Consider the following 27,572-nt stretch of genomic DNA (forward strand, 5'->3'; position numbering starts at 1 on the left):
TACGTTTATTTCACCATTTACGTGTTTTTATGTAAAATATCGTTTAAATATCTGATAAATTAACAAAATTAAATCGGCTCAATGACAACTTAATGTCAATGTTTATTTAAGTCAAGTGGTATACTTATTGATTAGAAAAATATGCCAGATCCGTTTCAGCAAATTGTATGCAGAAGTATTCACATTTTACCGCAATAAAACTTAGCTGGAATGAAACTTTATTTATCATTCAAGTTTAAAATTATTTCCCAAAATGTTAACGATGCGGAGACTTCTTATTTCGTGGTATACCTGTCTTCCTACCACAACCACCAAGATCAAACTTAAAGGTCAACGGTTATATTTGGCTTGAAACAACGTGTCTGGACTGTCCATTGATCATTCAGAATGCGCAAATGTTCACCATCTGTAGACGACGTGTCGCGTGTAAGACCAACATCCATAGCTAAAAGGTCAAGGTCAAACTTAAGGTCAAAGGTAAAATCCAAGCAATATTGTTCTAATTCACCATTCTCTTTTTAAGCAACTTACCACACATGTTCACTTTATGGTGTTCAAGAACTGTTCTTCTTGACCGAATCAAGGTCATAATGCAAATTCAAATTTCCGATTTGGGAACACTGCTGCTTGCACACCTGTAACTTTAATATTTATGAATCATTTGAAAAGTAATAAATCACATATGTTCACCGCGTTGAGAAAGTGTCGGGCCCAAGTCGTTTAGTTAAAAGGTCAAGGTCAAATGTACAGGTCGAAAGTTAAAAAACGTTATGATGCAGCTTTTAAAATGCATGCATTCTTAACAATGGCCTTTACATGTTTCCGACTGGTACTTAGTTCTAGCCTTTCCGTTATTTCGTAAAGTTAATATTTTAAATATGAAAATGTTCTTTGTCAAAATTACACCCAAAGCCCCTTGTCACAGTAAATGCACCCTTAAGTTCATCTTTCAACGAAACCCAATAACGGAACTCAAAGGGTACAAGAAATAAACACAGAAGGCACGCCTCAGACTCATCTATATTTTATATTTGAGGCGATATGTAACTAGTGAGAAACGTGCGACAGGTCAAATAGTTTACAGCAAATAAAGGAAGTGTATTGTTATCGATGTGACCACCACTTCGAAATGGTTAATGCATTTCTAAATTACAAAATACTATTTATGTATTTTGTATACATGTAGTCTATTATTTGTTTTTTCTTCAGATTTATTAAGCTAAATCTCCGAAAATTAAATCAGTTTATTACATAAAATTCAAACATTTTACATGGGTCAGTTCTTTAAATAATGACGAAAACCCACATACAACACTTATGTTTGATGTATCGTCTATAAAATTAAGGATATTTGTTACAAAAATACCTTAGGCAAATTAAAACAAAGAAACCAAAATAAATGATTATAAAACAAACACAAATTTAATAGCCTGAATGGAAGACGATAGCAAACAAAAAAAACTGAGTGGACGACGATCGCAAACATTAGATTTGAATGAACAACGTCCTCAATGAATACGCATGAATTGAAGACATCGACATAAAAGGCAAATTATCTCAGTGCAATTGCATAAACGGAAACGATGCCAAGTTATCGACATGAATGTAAGACGATCACAAAGCATGGAAATTTATATGAACCAAATAGAAAGCAAAATAAATGAACGACATTCACACATAACAGAAATTAACGGCGAATCAAAAGACAAATAGATCAGTATTCTTGCTACAGAGAACGAACATCCAATAATTTTTCTATATTAATGGAAGAAGAATACAAGTTAAATTAACAGCAATGAATTCACATAATTATTAATTTCCAACTCAGTAGCAAAGTGAAAATGTCAATATGCAGCCAGCAGACAAATAGAACAGCCTGCGAGTAACTTCTAGTATGTTTTGGTTTTGTGCTGCTTGGTATTCATCAGTATCTTGGACTTTGAAACAAAGCCTTTAAAACTTGAATTATTACGACAGGTTTTTAATTTAATTTGATTTTTAAGAGACTACAAATGAGTCAATGTTCGTATTTCAGTGGTGTTACTTTACAACATATAACACTGATTTATGAATCACAAAGCAATGAAGATCTTCTTGCAGTAGAGGACAAAGGCGAGGCTGAGCCAGATGATGACGTCCCAGAGCGCCTTCAGGAGCAGCTTCCAGTGCACGGGATCCACGTGGAAATTCACCGGGAAGAACCGATAGAAGATGTCGTGGCACAGATACAGGATCAGCGGGTTCATGCCTATGAGACGAAGATCATATTCATGAGCATATTGAGGGTTGAGTGCGAAAATATCGTATCTCATACGGAGATGTTTAGAAGATACAACTGTTTTGCAATTAAGCTTCGAAATAGTTGTTCCACGTATTGCATTGAACTTTACTCATAATCTTCTGAAGTGTTACGTTTATTCTAACGAACGTAAAATTGAAAAAGACTGCGAATATATATGGAGTAAACATATAATACAAGTACTAAGTTGAGAAACTATATATAACGAAGTAGAGGGGACCTAGAATCATCGTCTGTCTGACCATCCGTTCGTCTCTGTGTCTTGGTCGGACTACATGGACTTTTGTCTGTGCATGTCCGCCGAAACAACCTCGTCAAATGAATTTCTCGTAAACCTTTCAACGTACACTTTTAGGTTTACATAGTTTGTTCTTATGGGATCTGCTGCGTATCTATCCCACGGTACAGATGACAAAATAAGCCCCGTTTTCCACACAGAATCGTTATCACAATATTATTAATACCGTTTTTACTCTTAGTTTTCGGACATTGTAAGTTTTTCTGACCCCTCTTTTTAGCGGGTCAAAAATCCTGGCATATGATAGCAAAATTCAGTGAATCGTTACATTTTCCTAATTTAGGTGCAATAGCCTGTATTCCGGATCTCCGGTAGATAATAGATGCAGCCTCAGGGACCGAACGACCGAATACACTTTGAAGTTTGCACACCTACGGCACATAAACGTTTCACCCGCAAGCAAGTTTAACCTATTTATGCTAGCTGACTCACTAATTCTTCTAAATTGGATCAACTTGTTTCCAAAATTAGGGATGTCTAGTATATATTTTTTCGGCGTAAGCTGTATTAAGCCAGCTTTTCACCTTAGCCTGACCTTTGTAAGTGTCCAATACAATTCAAATAAAATTTCCCGCGGCTAGGTACGAATGAATACACTTCATTTATTCCATTGGCTGATTTGAGTATACCACCAGAACATTGGAAACATATCCGCGTCTTTGTAACACTGTTTTACTGTATGAAACAATTTTATCTCTAATGAAAAGGCTTAATAGATAGAACAGTTTTACACTCAATTCTCGACATCAATACAGTTTGTGCGTACACCTTTTATTTTCAGAGTATTACCAGCGCAAAAGCTTTTATACTTAAAAGGCTATGTTCTCATATTTAGTACTTACTTCCATATTCCTGTCAACATGTTAACATGTAAAAGTATAAAGAGCAGTGGAAGCGAGGCCTCACTTTAAAGCATTGCATTTCAACCCGCGAGTTTTCGGGTCAATTCGCGGACATTCAGAATTTATATACAGGTCATCACCGGAGTTCGCGGCCAGTAAAATAATCGTTATATAATAAAGACGTAAGAATATCGAATATAAAATATATTTTTATAAACAACTGGTAGCAAGGTGAGTTGCAGATAATTGATCAGTAACCACATTTTAATTAACTATTTTGACCTGTTAATTCTTTTCAGCTCAATTCAACGGTGCAAAATGCCCATAATATCACTTTAAGCATGAGCACGATGATTCTCGATACTGTTAATAATCGAATCAAATAGCAATGCCCGACAAACCACTAAAACAGGTTTGTTTGAAGAACGCGCCTATAAATACGGATACTTCTCGTGTGGCCGGTTAACTCATATGTTTAAATTTCACTTCCATTCTTCTTTTGGTTTTCTGTTTTGTATCTATAGGTTTATGACCAGAAATATGTTATAATGTAAAATAAGCCGCGAAAACTCCGCGTAACATCCCGTACTGCGTGTGATGCAGCTAAGAACTGCACAGAAAAAGACATACGCTATCCTTGATCTCATTCATTAAACAATTTACGCCGTATATCTTTTTTAAAGATATTTCTTGTCTATATTTAGAATATTTCTTACAGAAATTCCTTTAAGCAAACAGCGCAGACACTGATGAGACGCCGCATGATGATTTAGAAGGATGGGAGCGTCCACTAGGCATAAATGGGTTAAGTTACTTCAATGTGAGCCTATTGCAAATTATTATTTAGTAACCACGCGTGTGTAGATTTGAATAGACGCGTTATTACCATGTGGTCAAAGTCAAACATTCCACAACTTAATTTATAATTTATACGCACTGAATGGTGGATATAGTGTTTGCGATGTAACCATGAGATCATGTGGTTTGATCCCAACGTAACATCTTTTAAAGACACCACTTACTGATTATTCTCAGGAAACTAACTCGACCTTTTAGTTTAATTTGTCTAAACAAATAGGTTGTAACTTAATGTAGTTAAGGAAAACGTAACAAACCAGACGCCAATGTGATTCACAAACTATGTCGTCATACACACCTGCGAAAATGAATGGTTCCCCGCCCCAAAGTTGAAGGATGTCCACTATGACGTAGAGGAAGGCCAACAGGAAGTAGCCGAAACAAGCGGTGACCAGGCTGAAGGACACTGACCTGAAACCGAGGCTAACAGTCATCAAACAACAACAACTACAGCAACAACAACATTTTCGCGTACTTACAGCTCGATCTCTGGTCATCAAAACTTATGCTAATTTTATAACTATCATATTTAATGTTAAAAAAAAACTTTAGAAATGAAGCAATTTAAACTTATTTTTTCTTATTTTTTTTTTAAATAAATTAAATGTGATTGTACCCAATTATAACCCTAGTAAACCAGTAGCGCCGAATGCGATTTTCGTCCATGTTTTTCTCGGACGATACACTTACCACAAGTTCTTGTTGAGAGGAATGATTCCGTCGTTTTTTGAGCAGTTACATAACGCGGCCCCGATAGCACCCTAAAATATATAAATGAAGAACATAAATTAGTTTGTAAATATGGTTTGTGTCAAAGAGTGGCATACACGACTTACCCGTTATCCCATCGTCATGCGATTGCATATTATTCCATAGATCGCTTTTAAGATGGGCTTCTTCGGGGCATTTTTTCTTATATGACAAATGAACATCCATCCCCCCTCTCATACTCATACTAAAACCCTTCATACAAAGTTCTAGAATCGGATAATGGATAAGTCAATATATTCAAGTTCATTGTTTGACGGAAAATCTTCTTATATGTAACTACAAAATACAGGTCATTTCGTTGGAGATGTAAACGTCTCAGTTTCGAAATAATAGTAAAGAAATTTTCATTAACATTTGTTGTTTGTTCTTGTGGTAACTCTTGAGTTCTAATATGGGTCGAGTCCATTTACAAACATTGCCAGGGAGCGTTACAGTTTTCCGTGTATGGCTATTATGAAACCACTTAAAAACTCAAAAAAGTCTCATTTTTGTTCAATATGCATAAAAGTTGCTGGGAACATTTTTTATCATGGTATCTCAGTCGAGGTCGAAATTGGTTCCGGTCCGTTGAAAACTATGGCTTCAAGGGACTAGGGCAGTTTTCCTTATATGGCTATAGTTACACCTTGTGAACACTCAATAAGTCATGTTTTGCCAAATCAGCATCAAAACACTTGTTCCAATGATCGTACTCCAGGAAAACCCAAGGTAAGAAGTCACATTTATTAAATAAATATCACAAAAGCTGCTTTGAACAGTTCAGTATCATCGGTTCTCATGTGCGCGATATAGGACATTTATCAATTCGTTTAAACTTTCTTCGCCGTCCGGACTAAAGAATCGTTGTTATTTATTACTCGATAAACAACGACAAATCGAAAAATAATTCCTTTACACATGTGCGTTAACGTACCGTAACTAGCGCCCAGAAAACTAGACGGACGAGGCGCCCTCTGTGGTCCTGGTATGTCATGAACACACGTCCAGCCTGTGAAGAACATGAGCCTCGTTCTGAGAATTCTGGGCTTCATGCATATATATTGATTTAATGACATCCAACAATGTTAAAGTAATAAAAAATCTGGCTGTTTTTGTTCATAAAGCTTTTGAAATGAGAAGGAATTTTAATGAATAACATGATCAAAGGCAACTGTTTTAAGGTGAAAATATTGTACATTATACTATTAAAGGGATCTTTTCACGGTTTGGTAAATTGACAAATTTGAAAAAAGTTGTTTCAGATTCGCAAATTTTCGGTTTAGTTATGATATTTGTGAGGAAACAGTATTACTGAACATTTGCCATGGTCTAATATAGCCACTATATGCATCTTTTGACGATTTAAAAATCTTAAAAATTATTAAGCGTTGCAACGCGAAACGATTGCATAATTTGGAGAGTTTTGTTTTTGTCGTTTAAATTTGTGAAACTACGAAGATTGCTTATATAACGTATAAAATACGCATGCTATGTATGCTTGGCAGGATAGCTCAGTTGGCTAATGCGTTTAAACTTCAGGATTCCGGGTGTCACTGGTTCGAGCCCTGCTGCGGGCTACTATTTTTCCTTTTTTAAATTTTATTTTTGATTTTTTACTGGAGCTTTTAAAATTTAATGTTAACATTTATCAATATAAAGCATTTAATGACAAACTTCAAAACATGCCAAAATCTGTGAAAAGGCCCCTTTAATAATACTATTATCGCCAAGTGTTAAAAACTATTTATTTAATATGCATTATGTATGTTACGTATGTTGACGACATTGACTATGTTTATATGTGTGTGATTTGTTATGTGTGTGATTAATTAATATGTCAGCTTGTGTTTTTTTTTAAAGATTGCATAAGACAAGAGCATCTTGTAGTTGGTTCGACCGACTTAGATATTATCGAGTTTCGAAAGTAGTCACTAACATGCATTAAGCCCGGGTTTCCGAGAACGCGACTCAAATATTTAAACCCTGAATCATATAAGCCAAAAGGTCAAATCTTTACACCGGTATACGCTAAGACGGCAGATAAGGCATTCTGGACCTCGTCAAGCGATAGGTTATATAATAAAATGGAACAATTATGAACGAGAATCAACTCATATCAGGAAAAAAGATGTAACTTTATGTATATCATTACGATTCTTTTATAAATACTGTTGAACAAATATGATTAGTATACATTTGTTTGTAGATTTGTTAAATAACAGTGATTAACTTTATGTAAACCTGTAGAAGATTGTGCATTTAAATTTCATCAAAATATCATAAAAAAGAGAACAAAATAGGTAATTGATAAATATTTTTACAATTACATGTTATGTTATATTTTAAATGTGCGGTATAAAACGAAAAACGGAACTGCGTAAAACGTCAACTGAAATCAGCAGGTACTTTATTTAGGCAGACTTAAAAGCAATGCATGATGTCTATGACTTCATTATATACGGTTTATTTCATAATAAAAAGCTATACAATTGCATCAATCAATAAAGTTAATCGAATTTAAACAAATATGTGCGCCAGTCTTAGCTTACAAAATTGGGACCGGATGTGGTGTACCTGGAGCCCGAGGAAGCAGAGGAAGGCGGCAGACAGCGTGCCCAGTATTCCCTCCGGGTCATATGGCGCCTCGGTCTGATATATAGCCTGTAACAATATTCACTGCGATTAGTTGGTGATCAACATACCGGACAGGTGGTTTCACTTCGTGTATTCCGGCTTCCCATAATAACAAATGGCACACTGATATAAAATTAAATACTAGTAGCTGGACATTGCACTTATAATCTAAAATTGTTCCAAAATGTCGAGGGTTAAGTAGGTTAACCCTTTCAGTGCGGGAACCGAATTTTAAAGGCCTTTGCAAACAGTTTGGATCCAGATGAGACGCCACAGAACGTGGCGTCTCATCAGGATCCAAACTGTTTGCTATTATGATAGTATTCTTTGAAAAAAAATCGAAAAAAATGCGAATTTTATAAATTCAGCAGACGACATTTAAGCAGACGACAAATTTCCCAGCATGCAAAGGGTTAAATAGGCATCAGTGCAGAGACACACTCCGGATCATCACATAATGCAGCATCAGGCGCGGAAGGGACTCATATGCTTCTAAACACACTCACACACACACTTTACGATACACACGCCGGGTATGCGAATACTTCGTTGACGGATGGCACTTCACTAACAGAGAACAACAAACGCCACGCGCGAGAGGTAAGTTCCTCTGTTTTATTTAAAGTTATATCCTAAAGATTCGTTTTTAAGACAAGACACATGGTCGAGTTGATAAATGGTGTATCCTTTTGTATTGGGAATACACAATTTCACGGAAGAATGGTACATTTTTGCCCTAAAAATAGAAAATTCGATCGGAAAACAGCATAAACTTAATGAACAGTAAACATTTTAACACAATAAAACTACTTAGAATTATTGCAAGAAATTGTTTGCTATTCCACCATGTAGAGTAATCACTGAGCTTCAAATACTGAAATTTTGATAGTATTCAATGAAATATAAACAAGGATAGTGCATGTTGTAATAGGTTGCATACATAAAGTTGCAGGCACTTTGTTTACCGATAAAGGGCACTTCAGTTTACAGAGACTTTCAACAAAGCGGGCACTCTAATAACTGAGTTTTATCTTCTACTTCCAATGCATTTATTTATATTATGGCTATTCATACGAAACATTTTGAAAATATATTTTTCAAAAATCACATTACTATTTATTTATACTATGTTTATTATAATTGCAATTTTCAAATAAGATAATATTTATTATTAAATAAATGTGTACACAATGAACTTGTTTTTTATTGGTAACTTGAGATTCAGAGAAATGAAAATACAACGGATAATGCGGATCAACACAATCATGTTTAATTTTACTTATAGCAGGGCTCTAGATAACGGTAGTGAAGGGGTCTTTATGAGGCAAATACACATTTGTTCTACATTAAAAAAACGTCAAAAACTAGGTCACGGGGTCACTTAGTGCGTTTTAAACATTCAGCATGGTGTCCGCTCTTTAATTCAAGTAGTATTCATCAGATATTCACCAAACTTGGTCAGAAGTTGTATCTTGATGATGTATAGGCAAAGTTCAAACATGGGCCATGCGGGGTCAAAACTAAGTCACGGGTCACTTAGTGCGTTTTAAACATTGAGCATGGTGTCCGCTGTTTTTGTGTGAAGACAACACGTAAAATATTCTGTGTCAATGCGGCATGTGGGGGTATTCGTCTCGTCTGTTCTTTCAAATGTATTCTTGTTTTGTCTTTTCACAGGATCTGAACCCATGGATAAGAAGACTCTTTCGAAGTATAGGTGCTTCTATTGTACATCACCTACATACAAAACAGATGAATATTCGGAAATTGTGGAGCATTGTGTAAAAGGCCACAAGTGCCAGACTTTAAAATACTAAACTAATGTCCAACAACGAACCGTCGGCGGCATTCATAAGCTCCGATTCACTCATCCTGCAATAAATAATTGTGTCACTTAAATGCAAAATCATATGCAGCATGTGTTGTGTTTATATTTAAAACAAAGACGGATATGCATAACTTTTTACACCACTGTGACTTTACGTTTATTTATATAACGATGACTAGCCGAAATATTCGGGGGGGGGGGCGGCCCCCTCCCCCATTATCTACGCCCCTGACTGTCGTGTGATTAAATCGACCCGCCCGTTCTTTTATTGCTATTTTCGTTTACTGGCGTAGGGCCAAAAAGTTCCAATAGAATTTCGGACCTGCATCGCTGCTGATATGAATCTCTGAGAGGCAGTTTAAGCAGAGTGATTATTCATGACATGCTATCTAATATATAAGTAAATACCCTTAGTACCTTCATTTGGACATAAAGATAAATGCTTTAGATCAACCGTTTAGAACATAATTTAAAATATATGGTCATATAGATTTTACTCATTAGACATATCCGATTTGTTTAACATTTCTCTTTTACATTTATACCAAATCATAATCATATTTCAAAGGGATAAGAACATGCTTCTGTAATACGTTTTTTATTTGCGTACTAAGTACATACATTTTTATTTATTGCCTGCTTACTTTAACAGTATTCCACAGCGAAATCTGCATTTTTGATTCACAAAAAACGAGTGTGCTATATCTGGAAAAAAGTGTCTAGATGTCGGGAAACGAAGTGCCATTGTTTTTTAGATGATCGGTAAACGAAGTGCAGATGTAAAATAAGCATGCGACTCTTAAAACATTTGAATTTTCTCAAATACATTAGTAAACTAAAATGTAACATGTTGTAACATTAATGAATATATTGATCTTTTATTTCGAATAGTAAGCACGTTCTTGATTTATTTCCAAGTATATTTATTTTGTTAAAATATGTACTGATCATTCAATTCATGCTGATTATCGATGGAATTTTATCGTTTTTTTTAAAAATAATTCACCGTTTTTCCGCGAATTTCTGTCTTCGCAATACGAAGTGCTATACCATTAATCACCCAAACAATGTTCTGTGTCTAAAAACCAAATAAACAGAACATAAATACAAAAAAGCTGAAGAACTCACCTCTCGCGCGTGGCTTTTGTTGTTCTCTGTTAGTGAAGTGCCATCCGTCAACGAAGTATTCGCATACCCGGCGTGTACATGTATGGCCATTCATTATGTTCAGCTGTATAAATTGTTTGATTGTGTTTGACTTGTACTGTATAGTATTCCCTTTTATACATATCTTGTTTTTTCCTTTAAAAGGGCCTTTTCACGTTTGGGTAAATTGACAAAATTGAAAAAAGTTGTTAAAGATTTACAAATGTTTGTTTTAGTTATGATATTTGTGAATAAACAGTAATACTGAATTAACCATGCCCTTAAATAGCCATTATATGCATCTTTTGACGATTTAAAAACCCGAAAATTATAAAGCGTTGCAACGCGAAAAGAATTAATAATTTTGAGAGTTCTGATGATGTCGTTATATTTTGTGAAACTACGAGGATTGCTTATATAAAGTATAAAATACATCTGTTAATGTATTCGGAACAATGGCCGAGTGGTATAAAAGGTAGACTTTTTACTCCAGGAATCCAGGGGTCAGTGGTTCGAGCCCTGCTGGGGGTTACCTTTGTTTTAACCTTCTTTTTTTTTCATTTTATTCTTCATTTTTACTGGAGCTTGTTGTATCCAATGTTTACATTTATCAAAATACAGCAGTTAATGACAAACTTCAAAACATGCCAAAATCTGTGAAAAGGCCCCTTTAAAACTTTCATATTTAACCACATTATGGGAATGAAAACAACAGAATAATGTATCATTTTGAATGTAGTCTTTTTAACATATCAAATTGACTGCTGGCGACATTTTTTCGTAAACTTCTTGCAGTTTGATGGAAATTAATGTATTTCGTTTCGCACGCCTTTACAACTGTAATGCAGTATATAAATAGTGAAGCAAATAAGACTTATACTTTCACTATTCGTTTACTAAAAAGCAGAGACGTATACTCAGAAGTTCAGAACTAATATACACTTTTTTCAGTGATTTATTTTAATTGCCACTTATGAAGTAGAAGTCGTTTTGAAGAATGTTATGTCAGCATATTTGGTCAATAATAAAATATTATGAAATTAAGGCGTCTTAAACTATTGTGTAGATAACATGTTTCCATAGAAGTTTATTTCTAACAAGCAACCGGTAACCGATTAAGAAATGTATTGCTGATTTAACTGACATGAATTTTTACAGTGCTTAATTATGTAATTTATCGGCAAATTTAAGGGGACGGTACTAAGATCACTTGGTATATATAGACAGGATATACGCACAGAAGAAAATGACTTAAACAACAGAAAATCAATTGGTGGTAAATTATACTGTTTTAAATAATTAAACAAATATTTAAACAAAATAACAAGAGAAACTAAACTGCATGTATATTTTTATAGTTTTTTTTATGATGGCGGTTATGTTTTATACGCTTCCACATGGTAACGGCTGTGTAACAGCAATCAGTTATCCACGAGTCTAGCTCTAGCATAAGTCCTCGGTATCCATTGTCGACAGCAGGTTACCTTGGGCGTAGGGTTGCCGTAAATGTGCGAGTCCCCCAGCACCAGTCGGTCTATGTAGCCTGCCGCTCCTCCCGTGCAGCGCACGTGCGTCTTGCCCTCGTGCAGTCCTCCTGGGCCTATGTAACCGCTGAACAGAGAACCACTGACGTTATTTCCTAAGGATTTGATCCATTGAAACTGTCAGACGGATCGCGTGATTAGTTGGACGGACATGCATGTCTTGAAGGGAGATCAAAGTATGCTAAGCTAGAGAACGCCTTTGTAGTTCCTTTTGGTACTTGAAATGTTTGTTTTGGCATATGTTCTATGTTACGATAATTGATTTTTACTCATGCATTAACTTCCTGTAAAATTGCATCAATATATTTTCGATCGTTACGAATACAATTCCTCTTGCATAAAGTTTTTTAAACACTCACGTCGGACATCCAGGAACCGGTAGAGCAAAAGTCAATGCCAGATAGACGGCTAGCATGCTCAGACTTAACAACCATTCCGGAAGTAAGTAAATGACGTCACGACACCACGCCCATGGTTTTTCCTACCAATAAAAGACCATTAAATACAAAATTTAATACCCATTTCTGTGATAAGTCAAACGCGATAAAGCGGTTCAAATGCCGTCTTAGTATTTATTAAGTAGTAATTGCACACCATCGATGATTGCAACGTGTTGTTTATATGTGTATGCTACAGTTCGTACAAATGTATGAACTGAAGTTATAAATTCTTTTCTTGCACCGAGTCCACCGAGGCAACTTTCATTGAACCTTTTGCGACTCACACGGTAGATATCGAAACAGAAAATTAATCAATACGTATGCAGCGTTAAGAGGTTGGTTTAAATACACAATATTGATTCGGATTGTTCTTTATAACCCGGATCTTAACAATTTTGGCTAAACACATCTCATGTCGCGTTTTATTGTCGCGATTCTAATGTCGCGTGCCTAATGTCGCGTTACTACAGTCGCGTTGATAATCCTACGTACCTTTCCGCGGTCGTCAGCTGTTGCGAACACCGTCTCCATGGCGGCGACAAGCAGGTAACAGAGGCTCAGGCGCTGTAGCACCCCGGGGATGCGCAGCTTCCGGAGGTCCACCGCTGTCAGCGATAAAAACATCACGCACATGTACAAGATATAGCGAATTCAGCCAAACCTCTCTTTCAAGACCCTGCATGGCAAAACTTAATATAGGTCTTTTGCACATGCTGTCTCTTCGATGTAGGTTGACTTGTAAGGGCAATTAGTCTTTTGACTTCCTTGTATATGTATGCATGTTTGCTGCTTTAATGTGTACACAAATGTTTAAGCATTGTTAAGGGTTTCGTCGAAACAATCCTAATAATGGTTCAAATGCATCAACTCTACCAAATACTAGTATAACACTTGAAGCACATGAGGTCCACGTAAACGTTATTTATATAATTTGAAAGATTAATACCACATACAAGTCTAGCTTTAATATAGTGTATAACAGAAATGAAGTGCAATTATCTTATTCGACGACAATCGCCAACCGATGTGTTGACATTTCAACATGCACTATTTCTTATAAAATGATTAATAAGCATTAATCAGTAATAAGTTAACAGAATATAGTTTATACTTTGTACCACTTTCCAAAATATTTATTTTTACGTTTAAAGTGTTGGAATGTGATTGGTAGTTTCTAAAATATTTTAATAAAAAGTACAACATAAATGTTATCATTTGCTTGGCATTTTCAGATATTTGTTCAGTTTCGTTGCTTTTTTGATATGAGCAGAGTCTACCGAAAATGGGTCTTATGATATATGCGACTAGCGCATCTTCGAACCAGACTGCGCGATCGCGCCATCTGGCCAGGAGCTACGCTGTCCGCTATAACGTTACGCAATGTTTCGTAGTCTCATCAGCTGACAGCGTAGCTCCTGACAAGACTATACGCATGCGCATGCTGGTCTGGACTTTACGCGACCGCATATGGCATATGACCCATTTACGCATGACACGGTTCATATTGTGTTAAATGTTTCTATTTTAGCTGCGTCTGTATGAGGCAGGTCACTCCAGTGGAAGTATAAACAAATAAACACAAATTTTACTTTATATACTTGAAAAAAAGGTTATTGTGTGAATGTGTCAACGACCACATTGTTAAAAGCACCTACGTCCCCAGTTTGTATTCATGACGATTCCGAAAGCAAACAAAAGGGCGCTGCGTCGTACAACCTTCCACAAGATGGCAGCTCGCGACTTCCGGCGCTTAAGCATAGACCGGAATGAGAAATTCATCGAGACGCCCATGATGAAAACAAACCTGTTGGTATAATGAATAAACAAGCACATAGACATATAAAGTATAGCAATAACATTTAAGTGAGTGTGATGATGTTCATCTATGCTAGTTAATACGTTTTGACCTGACTTGTCTGTGGTATATTTATATTATATAATGGAAGCTCATTTACCAGTGTCTGTTATATAACTAACAATGACAGGAACGCTCACACCACAGTCACAAATGTCATATAATATTTTACATTGTTAAGTTGCGTTGTTTACATTACTGATACTTACTGAATACATTGTTGTTCATCGTGTAGATACATATGTTACCTTATACCTATATTGAAGACTCTAACTTCGATTCCACACTCATAACCGTGTGAAACTGACACATTTTTTTACATTATTGAATATTTGTGTCAAATAAATGACAGCCTTGTTACCATGGAAACACGAGGTCCGCTATGGTTATGCCGTTCCAAGGCGGGTGATCAAAGAACCAGTACCCTCCACCCCCGTAGTTAATAAATATCATCATCAAGAGACTCAGCCTGAGAGGGAATAACAATAATAACAATAATAATAATAATAATAATAATAATAATATGAAAAAATGTAATAATAATGTTGTTATTCTTATTATTTTACCAATAACAAAAAACGTTTAAACGACTAGACCCATGCAGTCAAGTTTGATCTCGTGCTCATACAATAAACAAATTTCAACGGAAAAGGCCAACTTTATCAAATGTTGTTGTTTTTAATCTTTCCCCCTGCATTGTACATATTTTGTAGTAAACGCATAGTTAAACAGTACATGTATATATTTATTAGAAAAAGATCACAACGATACCCGCGAAAAGTATCGAGCGAATGCAGACGCTGCCGCTTGGAGTGGGTGTCGGGTGGGATCTCCTCCCTGATGGTGCTCTCCGTGGGTTTCATTTCCTACAAACCAAATGAGACGCCATCTGGGAAAACAGGGGCTAAATTCATGTGCGTAAAGTTTCGTGATAGATTTTCATGTTCAGCCATATGTGAAGCTGAATAAAGTGGAACCTTGAATAAAAGTCATGCTACCATAGTTTTGTCAGGTGGCTGTGTTAGGTAGGACTCTACACTGTACTCCTTCTTGTGCGAGAGTCTCTTCCTGGAAAGTAACATAAGGCTTAAAAGCGCATCGTACCAATAAAGTAAATGTGAAGTCTTACTTATAATTCCGATTGCGTATATATAATGCCAATAACATACATACTTAACAAACCGTGATGTAGTAACTGATAAAAGTATATAAACATGTAGACTTACTAGAAGGGTTTGAAGCTTACTTTTGGTGAAATTTTTAGTCTTTAAACGACAAATGCATGTTTAAAGAATATGCTACACGTTTTTTAAACCATATATTTGATATATTCGCAAGCCACTCAATTCGCGATAAAAACAAACCCCACCCCATCTGACTACCATCGACAATAATTTAGTCGACGATAAGAACAATACTCATTTAAACTAGCAGCAACCCAATTAATATACATTCTTTGAATGTAACAACACCTTGTTCACATTGTCAGATGTTTGCATATCTATATAAATGTGGGTTTTAAAAAAATACGTTATGGGGCTGTATTATGTTATTAACGTTTGACAGTTTTTATACTGGTACTTGTCCATTTACCGGTAGACGCAGGCGAAGATTTTAACAATGATCCAGAGCCCGACTATCCCTGCAGCCACGTACAGTATAGCTGAAATATGACAAACATGTCAAGCAATTGGAGTTCGAATTAATAATGGATTTTACACCTGTTTACGTTCAACACCGACGTCAACGCTGAAATGATCATATACTTAAATCCGTCATTCGAAAATGTATCATAGGCCTTATGCGGCCAGCGTAGCTCCTGATCAGCCTTCGCATCCGCGAAGTCTGTCCCGGAGTAACCCTGTCAGCCTTAACCCATTTATGCCTAGTGGACTCTCCCGTCCTTCTAAATTGTACTATTTTATTTCCAAAATTAGGTATGTCTAGTATATTTATTTCTGTATTAAGAATATTTCTTACACAAATTCCTTTAAGCAAACAGCACAGACCATGATGAGACGCCGCATCATGCGGCGTCTCATCTGGGTCTACGCTGTTTGCCAAGGCCTTTTTTCTAGACGCTAGGCATAAATGGGTTAAAGTTACGTAAGGTCTCGTGTCTCGCCGATGCGCAGACCGGTCTGGTGCTACACTGGACGCATATTGCATAAGAAACATTTTCGCATAACTCGACACACGTGATGATATCTCCATTCAAGCTTTCTGAATGCCACAACTCATGGGTAATAAATAGATGATATTGATTTTCCTTTACAGTAATACGACGAACTATTTTTCTGAGTAAAAGAGACAAAAACATTTTACGCGCGCAAACGCGAATGAAAATGAGTCATTGTTCTCACTTTACCGATAAATTATTTTACGGCATAAGCCCAAAAGCAAACACCTTTTCTTTGTATTTAATTCTCTTATTAAAAATATGATAAGTTTATATTTACATGTTTAATTATCATTTGTTCTTATTGATTGACATTCCAGAGACATGTTGCATTGCAATAAATGTAACGTCATTGTTAACGTTACTGGTCGGGGTGCAACTGTCCCTTCCAGTAGACATAACGACTAGGGCCGTCACGTGGTTAAGTCTTTTTTTTACCTTTGCGCATTTTATAAACATGTTTTACATCAATTATCGATCTTTGTTAGAAAAGCAAATAAAATGAAAGTACAAATAAGCACAAGTCAACGCTAATAAGTTATTAACAGAGCAACCAACTTACGTAACTCTGCTGATGCAGGATCATTAGCTAACGAAAGGTCACATGACGAAGTCTCGAAATCGGACTGGTTGAAGAACAACCAATAGTCGCCGTTCTCTCTAAACTTTTCGGATAATCTGAAGTTGTGTGTACTTTTTTTATTAAAACGCCCATATTACAAGTGAATATTTTTTTCGCACAAAAACACACAAATAAAACAACAGTAAAATTTAGTGGTTATGACATTAGCATTCCTATATTTTTTATTTAAAAAAAAACCCATAGTTATTGGTGATTTATCATGATTTTTGAATTCACGCCGCCGGTTTCGTTGGATGCGATCTTAATAAGTAGAAGCATTGATTTTGTATCCCCGATACCACTTGACAATCAAAACATTGCAACGTTGGGATTTAAAACGTTTTCCTTGTTTGGTTCTGTACCAAAGTTATGTAATTTAAGCAATAATGAAAAAATAACGTAATTTAAGCAATAATGAAAAAATAACGTGAGGTACACAACTAATTATCATCACCACCGTCACAAAAACTACATTATTATCGACGGATTTTGATTTATTTTTCCTAGTTAACGAAACTTTTTGCAATGGTCATAATAACTGAGTTCAATAGTAATTGTTTGTTGTAAAAAGTGAAAACCAAGATAACTTATTTATGAATTAAACCATCAACAATAAAAGAAATACTTAAATAGAAAATCGCCATATGCTTTTCTATGGCCGACCGCATTGTTTTTATAAGAGCTCAAACTACTGCAAGGTTTACAACACCTTAAACGCTTACCACTAACATAACAAGTATAAAAAAGACTTGGAGGGAATTTTAATTTTAAATTTGTCTGATAAAAGAAAAAAAATAAACACAATTAGATTTGTTATATATCATTATCTGTCAACACCGAAGCAGATAAAAGAAAATTAATTCTAGAATGAAAAAAAAAAATAAACAAATAAAAAACAACAACAGATTATTCAATCAATTATCATCACGGGGTTAAATTGACGACAAAAATTGGTAGAAGATCTATATTCGGAACCAGTCAATCTGTGAGCGGATGTTGCTATATGATATGCTGGGAACAAGTCTAATCTCCACTGGAGGCTGACGAGGTCAAAGCGTAGTCCGTTTCGCTACGACGTCGGGTATATGATTTACTACGAAAACATTGTTTAAATACACATGACATCGAGAACGGATTAGTCGAAAATTGTGTTTAAAACAGCTAAGATTCTGCTTTTCTAATAAAAAAACTATGAATTTAAGCACAATGACATTTCATTGGTCTGTTACATCAAATTTATAATCCAAGATATGTCTGGTTTATGCGGTTAAACATGAAATATACCGCTGATTTATCAAACCGAAGTCAAGTTTCACTTAAAAATGCAATTAAGGTTTACACCTGTGTTTAATTGACACAATTTTACAATTTCCATATTGATCTATGTATCGTGAAGCCACTGGTGTGTTTAGAAATGTGTAGGGTGACACAGGTATCAGAAATAAAGGCTAAATATTATTATTAGGCATGATCATGCCTCTGACAGTATACGTATAAGCCTCGCTACGACAACGCTTTAGCGTGTATGCGTTTCTCACAGAAGACGTATTGGTTATCTCTCAAAGGCAAAATAAAAAAAAGTGTTTTTTAATACAGAGTCATGGAGTGGCGGGATGTTGTTTTTTTTAGGAAGAGGTAGTAACAACGGCACAACATGATCCGAAGCGCACAGTCGTAATGGTAATGCACATTATTATGATATAATTAAATTCACGACTAGGCCAAAGGAAACGATTAAAATCGAAAATCCATATATAAGATGACAGTATAGACTCGAGAACCTAATGTCGTCGGTCTCAATAAAAATGACGCATCTTCACCTTGTGACAATCCCTTATACTTTCATTTTGATAGAGACCGACGATAGGTTTTCAGCATACGGTACTCTTTATCAAATAACATTTGATTCTCGTTATCCCCAACTCGCTTATCTCGAAACTCTGCTTATGTCAAAGTACATCCCATGTCCCAACTTCGATCATTATTTATCTCATACGGATTTTTATTTTTTTACATTGTATATATCAAAGCGATTTTCTTGAAAATCGGTTATCGTCAACTAATTTTGAGATGAATTTCATGTTCGTATACATGATTTTACCTGTAAAATCCACACCTGTAACAGCCGTAAGTTGTGGAAAGTAGGACCCCGATGGCACAAATTCGCAATTGTCTAATCAATACATTGTTGTAAAGGTGTGGCAGTGGGCTTCTGTCACAGGTTACTGTTTACTGCGTACATGACGGCCGGTAAATTAACATCGTGTTACAATGCGGTTAAGGCCCAGTCTCACTTTGATGCCGGCGGAGCCCCAGTGCGTGATCAGGCATGTACCGGGATGAACCGAGGCCCTACCGGTATGAACCGGTGCTCCACTGGGATGAACGTGGACAACCGGGGCTCCACCGGGAAAGTATTAAAACGTTTAATACCTCCGGGATGAACCGGGAGTCGACGGGTAGGACCGGCAACGACCGGCGTGGCACCGGGAACAACCGGGACTGCACCGGGAACAACTGCGACGGCACCTTAGCTCCACAAGGGCCCAAAAACACCCCGACAGAGCTACGGCAACGTCTTGGTGGAGCCACGGTGAATGCCGGCAGAGTCCATTTATAGCTACGTTACATAAGTAAACCGGTGCTCTGACGGTGCCGTCCCGGTTGTTCCCGGTGCAGTCCCGGTTGTTTCCAGTTCCAAGCCGGTCATTCCCGGACACCCCTGGTTCATCCCGGAGGTATTAAACATTTCAATACTTTCCCGGTGGAGCCCCGGTTGTCCCCGATTAAAGCGGGGCGTTGCCGCAGCTCTGTCGGGGTCTGATGCCGGTATAGCCCCGCTGAGTGCCGGCGTAGTGACGGTATACCGGGGCTCAGCCGGGCTCTGTCGGCTTTCACCGGGTTCAACCTTTTCGTTTGGATTTTCGTGCGCACAGTGAAACACGGCATATTTTGCACTGGGAAATAACAGTCTGCAGTAACTGCAAACTGCATGGGATATGTCCTAAAATGGACACAGAAACTTCGTTGAGCAACCTATACATTATGTGTGTACTTCGTTGCGCAACCAATACATACTCTGTGCGAAACCTATACATAAAGCGACTTCGAATCAAAGCATTTGAATAATTGAAATACATTTTCGTAACCTGTTTTGTACTTGAAAATGTGTAATGTACACCGAATCAAAGTAACATGTAGTTTTATTTAATTTAAGTTACCGTAATTGGCTATTTTAGCAGAATAACCACATTATGCATTGCTTCAAATCAAAATATTTAGCTCAAAATAAACTTAAAGGATGCAACTGCGCGCATTTGTTATTAGTTTCTTATTGAAAATAAGTACCTACCATTACTGGATGTTCCGTTCTCTAATCCATAAACACCAGAAAACATGAAACTCGCCTGATTAAGTAGTGTATTTACACAATGTTTTCGTTGTAAAACATATACCCGACGTCGTAGCGAAACGGACTACGCTTTGACCTCGTCAGCCCCCAGTGATCTCTGAGTTTACGGACCCACCTGCAGATAGTGGCCTGCACATCCTGCATGATGACATCCATCCGTATCTCCATGTCCGTCCAGAAGGTGGTGTTGACCTTGACCGTGAGGGAGGTGCCATGAGGTACCTTGACCAGGTACACCGAGTCGCACTGACATAGACAATAGACACTTAACCGTGATGGTGGTGACGTGAGGTACCTTGGCCATGTACACCGAGTCGCACAGGCATAGACAATAGACACTTGACCGTGAAGGTGGTGCCGTGAGGTACCTTGGCCATGTACACCGAGTCGCACAGGCATAGTCAATAGACACTTGACCGTAAAGGTGGTGCCGTGAGGTACCTTGGCCGTGTACACCGAGTCGCACTAACATAGACAATAGACACTTAACAGTGAAGGTGGTGCCGTGAGGTACCTTGGCCAGGTACACCGAGTCGCACTGACATAGAAAATAGACACTTGACCGTGAGGGTGGTGCCATGAGGTAACTGGGCCAGGTAAACCGAGTTGCACTGACATAGACAATAGACACTTGACCGTGAAGGTGGTGCCGTGAGGTACCTTAGCCAGGTACACCGAGCCGCACTGACATAGACAATAGACACTTGACCGTGAGGCTGGTGCCGTAAGGTACCTTGACCAGGTAAACCGAGTCGCATAGGCATTGACAATAGTCACTTGACCGTGAAGGTGGTGCCGTGAGGTACCTTGGCCATGTACACCGAGTCGCACTGACATAGTCAATAGACACTTGACCGTGAAGGTGGAGCCGTGAGGTACCTTGGCAAGGTACACCGAGTCGCACTAACATAGACAATAGACACTTGACCATGAGGGTGGTGCCGTGAGGTACCTGGGCCAGGTACACCGAGTCGCACTGACATAGATAATAGACACTTGACCGTGAAGGTGGTGCCGTGAGGTGCCTGGACCAGGTAAACCGAGTCGCACTGACAAAGACAATAGACACTTGACCGTGAGGATTGTGCCGTGAGGTACCTTGGCCAGTTACAACGAGTCACACTGACATAGACAATAGACACTTGACCGTGAGGATTGTGCAGTTAGGTACCTGGGCCAGGTAAACCGAGTCGCACTGACATAGACAATAGACATTTGACCGTGAGGATTGTGCCGTGAGATACCTGGACCAGGTAAACCGAGTCGCACCAACATAGACAATAGACACTTGACCGTGAAGGTGGTGCCGTGAGATACCTGGGCCAGGTAAACCGAGTCGCACTGACATAGACAATAGACACTTGACCGTGAAGGTGGTGCCGTGAGATACCTGGGCCGGGTAAACCGAGTCGCACTAACATAGACAATAGACACTTAACCGTGAAGGTGGTGCCGTGAGGTACCTGGGCCAGGTAAACCGAGTCGCACTAACATAAACAATAGACACTTGACCGTGAAGGTGGTGCCGTGAGATACCATGGCCAGGTAAACCGAGTCGCACTGACATAAACAATAGACACATGACCGTGAGGATTGTGCCGTGAGGTACCTTGACCAGGTACAACGAGTCGCACTGGCACAAACAATAGACACTTGACCGTGAAGGTGGTGCCGTGAGGTACCTGGGCCAGGTAAATCGAGTCCAACTGACATAGACAATAGACACTTAACCGTTAAGGTGGTGCCGTGAGGTACCTGGCAAGGTAAACCGAGTCCCACTAACATAGACAATAGACACTTAACCGTGAAGGTGGTGCAGTGAGGTACCTGGGCAAGGTAAACCGAGTCCCACTGACATAGACAATAGACACTCGACCGTGAGGATTGTGCCGTGAGGTACCTTGGCCAGGTACAACGAGTCGCACTGGCACAGACAATAGACACTTAACAGTGAAGGTGGTGCCGTGAGGAACCTGGGCCAGGTAAACCAAGTCGCACTGACACAGACAATAGACACTTGACCATGAGGATGGTGCTGTGAGGTAACTTGGCCAGGTACACCGAGTCGCACTGACATAGACAATAAACACTCGACCGTGAGGGTGGTGCCGTGAGGTACCTTGGCCAGGTAAATCGAGTCGCACAGGCATAGACAATAGACACTTGACCGTTCAGGTGGTGCCGTGAGGTACCTTGACCAGGTAAACCGAGTCGCACTGTCATAGACAATAGACACTTGACCGTTAAGGTGGTGCCGTGAGGTACATTGGCCAGGTACACCGAGGCGCACAGGCATAGACAATAGACACACAGGCGTGCGTTTTAACAGCTGGTAAACATATCGGTAAAATACAATGTAAACAGTTCTTGAGAATCGAACTAGAAATATACAACAAATATTCAATTTAGCAAATTATTGTATGCTTTCCGGTGGATTATAGAGAAATATCAGTGGATAAGAACTGATAATTTCACTGTTTGAAACAGTGAAAATTAACAGTGAAAATTATTGGTAATTTTCTCTGTTTACTGTGAAATGACGTTATTTTTTTTTAACGAAATGACGTCATTATCCCAGCGAAATTCTTTAGTTAAACTTTTTAACAATGTATATAAACTGTATAAAAAACAACAACATAAAATAAAAAGAAAATTGGTTGGATTCGGTAGAATATCGATTTTAATTCACTTGTGATCATAGAAAATATATAATTTCACTCGTGGCTGCGCCACCTTTGAAATATTATTTTCTATGATCACTCGTGAATTAAAACCGATAATCCACCGAATCCAACAAATATCCTCAATGTAATTGTATACATTAGAGCAGAATATAAGCAGGGTATATAGTCTATGTATAATATACATAGTTGAAACGCACTGACACATACACAATATAAGATTGCAGACATATTTTAAGTTACAATACAGTAAACTATATGTAATTACTGCTGCTCTATCGCACGGTTACATCATACATTAAGTATTGTAGTTACACAATACAAACTCAGTATTATATATATCTGTAATGTTATTTGTTGAGCATGCTGAACTGCACAAATTCATGACTTATATTACCTTCCAGCATTCCTGATTGTGGTAATACACTTGGAGGTCAAATGTCACGGAGTTGTTGAAGGTCAACCATCCTTCGTCGTAAGAGAGATCCGGTTTGTCGTTTGTCCGATAATTGTTATGGTTAGTAACGAACTGCTTTTCGTCTGGAGTCAACTCTTTCAAGCCGTGCCCTGCAAACATGTTATTTTAGCATGATGACAGAATGAACACCCTACAAAGCCTTAATGTTATTTAATATCCGTATAAGAATAATCAGATATGGGTTACCGCAGCAAGGTCAGGCTATGATATTCAAAGTAGGTCGCGAGCGATGAAAAAAACAACAACACGAAAGCATATAGTAAATAAAAATGAAAAAGGAAACACTTCAATATGGAATACGTCAATAAGTGCAAGTGTCGAGTTTACGCTTTGTGATCTAAAACTAGACTTTAAAGTCAACATACAGGTGTATGAATGTATGTAGTTTTTAGCTCATACGGTCAAAACTATGACAGCATAAAACGACTGATGGCGAGTAATGGAAATAAACAATTGAGCGGCACATGTAACGCACAAAATTTGTACCTAAAAGGATACGTTGTTAATTCAATTTCCGCATTACCATTTTACACCGAGCACATCTAAAAGCTCGTAGTGTTCCATCTAAAAATTGTTAAGTATATGTAAACATATATATATATATACTAATGTAATCATATTATCTATATATGCCAACTGGTTGAAATAAAAAAAACTCTTTAATTACACACGTGTATTATATAATAATGTAATCCGGAGCCTACAAAACAACAGCATATACCACTTGAAGAAGGATATGACATCTCCGCCCTCTTTAAAGTTATATTGAAAACGCTGTTTGCATTTCTTAAAGATATTCTCGATAGTCATCGACTGGTCGATGAAGAAAATATTGGATAGGCCAAACAGTGGACCCGAACAATTAAGATTGAGGTCATCGACTACGCAGACTACATTGGCCTCATTTCTTGTTTCCGCATACATATAATGCAGAAAAACTAAGCGTTTTGAAGAAGACAGGACTAGAGATAGACGTCAACAAGACCGTTTGCATATGAATCAACCCACGTAACACTCAAAGCATATACAAAGATGGACACGCCCCTGAAGAGCTTCACGTATCTGTGATGCATTTTAAGCAAGGCATGGCGAAGGGCACAAATAAATTCGTCGAAGAGAGGATATGGAAATCCCGCCATTCGTTTCCAATCCCGAGGCATGATTACGATAAGGGGAAAATATATTGCGAGGTAAATTTCTAATTATCGTCTCGTGTATTCGTATTTTCGATCTTTATATTTACACCTGCGAGAACGTTAACATATGATACTAGGGCACAATATAACGATGCGAGTTCGCGATATGAGTTTTTAGAGCTGGCATCGAAACCTCGAAACCTGACATCTTGAATTCGCTGTTTGGTAACGTGCTCGCGCGTTCTCGTTGGTTCCCTAGTCGCAAAGCGACGAATTACCCCATAAGTAGTAATTTGGTGAGTAATTTTGCGCTTACATATAGACCCACGACAACCACTCCCAGTGTTGAATGCCTATGGGCAGTTCAAAATATGGAAGACACATGGCTAATTACATATAAAAACTTTTTTTTTAAATTTATCACGCGATATAAATAAGGATTTGTCAAAAAATATATGTTTATTATTAAAAATTAAAAACAATAACCCTTATAATATGTAATTGTTCTTTAACTTTGACCAAACAAATCAAGTGGCATAGAACTGCCTTACGATAACCGACACATGAACAATACGTTTCGAACAAGACTTTTCTAAATATAAAACTGTTTTATTTTTATGAACAGAAATTTTTAAAATTTGTCTAATTTAGAATAAATATGTTTGCTATGTTAATATAATGCATACATTATTTTTTGTATTCTGTTAGATTTTTCTTTGGAACACTTCATTTTCTTACAATATGAATACATTTTTAGGGCCGTTTCATGTCATTATATACATGCGTTTTTGAGCGATTTAAATCAAAACAATGCAATCCAGAACTTTGAAGAGCAAATCAATAAACTTACATAGTTAAGCTTTTATGCACAGCGTCATTACAGTGCATTGTATAGAAAGATATGAATTGCTAGCTCGTTATAATAAGCCCAAGACAGCACCACGTTATTACGTCAGACAGTGTTAAATTGGCGTTGACAAAGGAGATTTTGTTGATGCAAGACCTTTACAACTTAAGTCAAGATCGGTAACCGGAGTACGCTGAAATACAGTACATTAAAGATACGTATGTAGAAAGGTGTCACTGTGTATACGCATTTAGACGTTGACACTTCAAATAGTATGTGTCGTACGGGTATCTTTAAATAAAAATTGTAATGATAGTGTTATCAGTGTTTGAATGAAGAGCGCATTATATTTAATCCAGTAATCCAGAGGGTTCGCCTTCATATCTCAGCTATTGTGGAATTCATCGACACTTTATTCAGCGTTAAGACCTAAAAAGTCACCTGTAATCAACGAAAGAGTTACGTATGCATAAAGGAACAAGTATGTTGACATAGGTGTACGGTTAACTTATGACAATGTTTACCTTAACGCCACTTTAAAGAAGATAAGCGAAACGAGCGTGTTGGGCTATCGAATTTTACTTATGTTCACTTTTTTCGCAATTTCTTGCACACATTTAAATTGTTGATATATTGTTTTTATAGGGTCTTTTGTATATTTTGTCTTGTGATGTCCAATTTTCTCCCTAGGTCTCGCTAGCAATCACGATAAAAACACTTACAAAATGCTTTAAGCACCTAGTGACACGCACGTGTATTAATTCATATAACTTTGAAAGGTGGCAAAATGAATTTCATTCCGTCCATACATTACAGTATTAATGATTTATTGCCTGAATCCATGTACATCAAACCAAACATAAAGTTTTTAAGATAGACAAATGAAATTTACAAAGCTATTTATGTTATATGAACTGAATTTTGTGGCGAGCTACGTTTTATAAGCTCTGGAAATGTGTACCGTACACCCGTTTGAGTCCGATAAGAGACGATAAGAGATCTTCAGATGCTCTTACAAGTTTATTTTATGCAAAATTGTTAGGAATATATCAGTCATATTTATTTATGAAGAAGCAAGCACAATAAAAATACATTTTACTCATTACTTTTGACAGTTACGTGAATACGTCAATCATGCACACGTATGAAAACAAATAAGTTAATGTTCAATCGTAATTAACAAGAAATTAAAAAAGCAACCAAAAGCTATAAAATACGTTTTACAAATCAGTGCAAGAACTGAAATCTCAAAGAAAAGAAAAATCATGATTAGATTTTTTTAAAATAATTACTGGCTTTGCTGACGTGAGACGATTGAAGTCGTTATTTATGTGTGACGTTTCAAAATTCCCCCAAAACGTTATGTTGTTATTTACGATATTTTTCAATGTATTGATGTAAACATTTGAATCTAAACGTCCGTCATTAAACTTGTTTAAAACACATTATATGAATTCTCGATTTAAAACTTGATCAAAGAACAACCAACAATACAATAAGAATTAAAATACTAACCGTTGTGAACGAAGGTAAGTAAAAGTGCCAGTATATTAGGCCTGAACATCCTGACGTGCAGTTTTAGAAACGCTACTCTACAGTTTGTAGTCGATACGCTGACAGCCACTCGACAAGGTTGTGGTGCGGTGATAAATGACGGTTAAAGGGACTTGTTCACAGATTGCCTTATTTAGAATTTTTTCTTGTGTGTAACTTTTTCGTACAT

The 27,572-nt window shown here is 37.3% G+C and overlaps 1 protein-coding gene across 2 annotated transcripts; it reads right to left on the reverse strand.

Annotated features, from left to right (window-relative positions):
* Positions 1 to 1,008: 1,008 nt before the first annotated feature.
* Positions 1,009 to 27,482, reverse strand: LOC127856117 (heparan-alpha-glucosaminide N-acetyltransferase-like). 2 transcript variants are annotated; one of them, XM_052392111.1, is made up of 17 exons: positions 27,365 to 27,482; positions 23,786 to 23,955; positions 20,823 to 20,953; positions 17,236 to 17,351; positions 16,088 to 16,157; positions 15,493 to 15,562; positions 15,266 to 15,360; positions 14,856 to 14,963; positions 14,295 to 14,443; positions 13,132 to 13,244; positions 12,559 to 12,680; positions 12,140 to 12,266; positions 7,622 to 7,708; positions 5,982 to 6,056; positions 4,988 to 5,058; positions 4,596 to 4,708; positions 1,009 to 2,248 (listed from the first exon to the last, which is right to left on the reverse strand). In XM_052392111.1, exons 1-17 carry the CDS (start codon positions 27,411 to 27,413, stop codon positions 2,073 to 2,075), a joined length of 1,842 nt encoding a protein of 613 aa, XP_052248071.1. In that variant the 5' UTR covers positions 27,414 to 27,482; the 3' UTR covers positions 1,009 to 2,072. The 2 variants fall into 2 exon arrangements, with proteins under 2 accessions (XP_052248071.1, XP_052248072.1); XM_052392112.1 differs by lacking the exon at positions 27,365 to 27,482 and adding an exon at positions 26,198 to 26,246.
* Positions 27,483 to 27,572: the final 90 nt, after the last annotated feature.

This window comes from Dreissena polymorpha, chromosome 13, assembly GCF_020536995.1.
Source record: "Dreissena polymorpha isolate Duluth1 chromosome 13, UMN_Dpol_1.0, whole genome shotgun sequence".
Taxonomy (NCBI): domain Eukaryota; kingdom Metazoa; phylum Mollusca; class Bivalvia; order Myida; family Dreissenidae; genus Dreissena; species Dreissena polymorpha.

Excerpts from the sequence above, each read along its gene's own strand:
- LOC127856117 (XM_052392111.1), bottom strand. The coding sequence starts at position 27,413 with ATGTTCAGGCCTAATATACTGGCACTTTTACTTACCTTCGTTCACAAC. Across the intron at positions 16,158-17,235 it reads TCCTGCATCAGCAGAGTTAC|CTATACTGTACGTGGCTGCA; the intron begins GTAAGTTGGTTG and ends GTCATATTTCAG. Across the intron at positions 6,057-7,621 it reads TCTGCTTCCTCGGGCTCCAG|GCTGGACGTGTGTTCATGAC; the intron begins GTACACCACATC and ends TGTTCTTCACAG.